The sequence below is a fragment of the Verticillium alfalfae genome, genomic scaffold (assembly GCF_000150825.1).
Source record: "Verticillium alfalfae VaMs.102 supercont1.3 genomic scaffold, whole genome shotgun sequence".
In the NCBI taxonomy this organism is placed as follows: Eukaryota; Fungi; Ascomycota; class Sordariomycetes; order Glomerellales; family Plectosphaerellaceae; genus Verticillium; species Verticillium alfalfae.
In genome coordinates, this window is record NW_003315036.1 from 1,396,647 (window position 1) to 1,399,360 (window position 2,714).

A 2,714-nucleotide genomic window follows, 5' to 3' on the forward strand; every position below is an offset into this window, starting at 1 on the left:
AGCCAAGTGAGCATCTGGCCAACCGGGTGCGCCTGCTTCCGGCATCTCGTGGCACTAATCTGGGCCCCGGGTGGCCCTTCCACTCTTCCACTCGTGTCAGTCACGACCACCCGCCGAATTTTCGTGCGCCGGTAAGATTGGCAGGTGGTACCTGCCGCGCCTGTGGTGGGCGCAGGAGTACTTGACATGATGTTGACCCACGCCTCTTGTCATCAGTCCGTCTGTGACTGTTTCGATCTTTGACTTCCTCTCCACCCCTCCATTCAACGGGACAGCCATCTCACGACGTCTCCGAGTGCCTGCTGTGCCAACGAGTACCTGATCGTATCATCGCGAGCCCCCAATCGCACCACGACACGCCACCTGTTGAAACACGAACTAGGATCGCATCGATCGACGAGCCCGTCGCCACCATGAATTGCCCTTCACGCAACGACGGCCTCACCATCAGCCATCCCAACTGGAACCAGAGCCCCCCTTACCTCGCCGCAGATCTCACCACCTGTGAGGATCTCAACGGCAAAGCCAACGCCCGTGAGCGCCGTGACGACGCCAGCGGGGGTGGAGGAGGGAACGGTGGGCCTGCCTCTGAACTCGACGCCGACAATCACTTCACCCATCCGCGCTGCATGCCCGCCGACCAGGCCACCGCGGGCCCCGATGCCCGCTCCGGACGATGCGTCGGCATCGTTGCCGACCATCTCCGGATGAAGGACGTGCTTGGTGGTGAAGACCAACCACGTTCCCACGCCGTGATCCATCATCAGGCTGCTTCTCCCGCAAGGAGCGCCTGGGGCTGGATTACATGGACAGCCTCTGTCCTGGCGTGTTCCCTCATCCTCTCAAACCTCCGCACCTCAGGAATCCCCTTTCTCTCGTCTCCATCTGCCTCTTCGTCGTCGCTCTCTGGCCTCTCGCCTCCTCACGCATCGCCTGCCGCTCAGTGCGCCCCGGTCTCCCCCGTCTCCCCCATCATGGCCCGCCCCATGACCAGGCGCGACAGTACCTGCGGCGGTGGCGGCGCCAACATCCATGAGTACGATCTGCCTCTTCACGTCGGCGCCCTCTTCATCATTCTCGCCGTCAGCTTCCTCGCTTGTGCTTTCCCCATCATTGCCAAAAAGGTCCGATGGATGCGCATCCCGCCCAACTTCTTCTTCGCCGTCCGTCACTTTGGTACTGGCGTGCTCATCGCCACCGCCTTCGTCCACCTGCTGCCCACGGCTTTTGGTCTGCTGGGTGATCCCTGCCTGTCGAGCTTCTGGACGAGTGATTACCCTGCCATGCCTGGCGCCATTGCACTCGCCGCTGTCTTTTTCGTCGCCATTATTGAGATGGTCTTCCAGCCCGCTCGCCACATCATCCCCGATGGTCCTGTGCGTCGCGAGGTGACCAGCTCCAACTCGGACGACGATGGAGACGACACCGACGTCGTTCCTCCCGTCGTCAATGGTCACCGACGCGGCACTTCGAACAGCCTCGGCCGCCAGCTCTCCCGCATCAGCCAGACTGCCGACATAACCACTGCGCCCATCCAGCCCCCGGTGATGCCGAACAAGGAGGCCCGCACCATCGAGGACGCTCTGCCGCTCACATCGTCCCATGTTCTCACTCCAGCCCAGCAACACCAGAAGGCCATTCTCCAGTGTATGATGCTCGAGGTCGGCATTCTCTTCCACAGCATCTTCATCGGCATGACCCTCGCCGTCTCGGTTGGCTCCGACTTTGTCATCCTCACCATTGCCATTGCCTTCCACCAAACCTTCGAAGGTCTCGCTCTCGGCTCGCGTATCGGTGCCATCGACTGGCACGAAGGTGCTCTGCAGCCGTGGCTCATGGCTCTTGCCTACGGCTGCACCACGCCGCTCGGCCAGGCCATCGGCATCGCCACGCACACGCTGTACGACCCCAGCTCGGAGTTTGGCCTCGTGCTCGTCGGCACCATGAACGCCATCAGCTCTGGTCTGCTCGTCTTTGCGAGCCTTGTCGAGCTGCTGAGTGAGGATTTCCTGAGCGATGAGAGCTGGAAGGTTCTTCGTGGTGGGCGCAGGATTGTCGCTTGCGTGCTGGTGTTCCTGGGCGCCTTCGGCATGAGCGTCGTCGGTGCTTGGGCTTAGGCTGACGAGTGTTCGCCGTATCAGAGGGGAGAGAAGCATGAAGGTAGTGCGAGAGGCGGAGAGTGAGGGTCGACAGGAGCAGAAGAGGCCAAGAGTTTGGTTGAGGATGCGAAGTGAGAGTGCAGGGGTGCAGGAGTACAAGGGAGAGTGGACGATGTGAGGACGAGAAGGGTGATGACAAGAGCAAGAGGAGGACCGGGCGGAGAGGGGACCGGTGAGGCGAAGTTCGATGAGAGTGCAATGGCTTGCAAAGTTTGCTGCACATTGAAGACGATATGCGCGGGCGCATGGAATTGGCGCACTTTAGCTGCTTCGTCCATTCATTTCAGGATACTCCAACCATGGAAGCATCACCTACGTACACTGGCCCGGCGCCATAGTTTAGTGCAATCAAAGAAGTCGGCACAATGCCCCCGACCCCGCCCTTTTTGTGAAGCGAAGCCCCAAGGTAGCAGTTGAAAGTGGCCTGGTGAAGAATCAGGTTTGCGCTCCTTGAATACCATGTCTATCGCGACGAAAGAAACGCAACAATCTAAAATCCCCCAAACGCCCCATCTCGAGCAACTCCCAGGCAAAACCACGTGGATAGGCTTCTCA

The 2,714-nt window shown here is 60.2% G+C and overlaps 1 protein-coding gene across 1 annotated transcript; it reads left to right on the plus strand.

Annotated features, from left to right (window-relative positions):
* Nucleotides 1-413: 413 nt before the first annotated feature.
* Nucleotides 414-2,117, plus strand: VDBG_02942 (zinc-regulated transporter 1; the record flags this gene model as incomplete). Its single annotated transcript, XM_003006757.1, has 1 exon — nt 414-2,117. The coding sequence occupies one exon, from the start codon at nt 414-416 to the stop codon at nt 2,115-2,117; it is 1,704 nt and encodes a 567-aa protein (XP_003006803.1).
* Between the last annotated feature and the right edge of the window lie 597 nt (nt 2,118-2,714).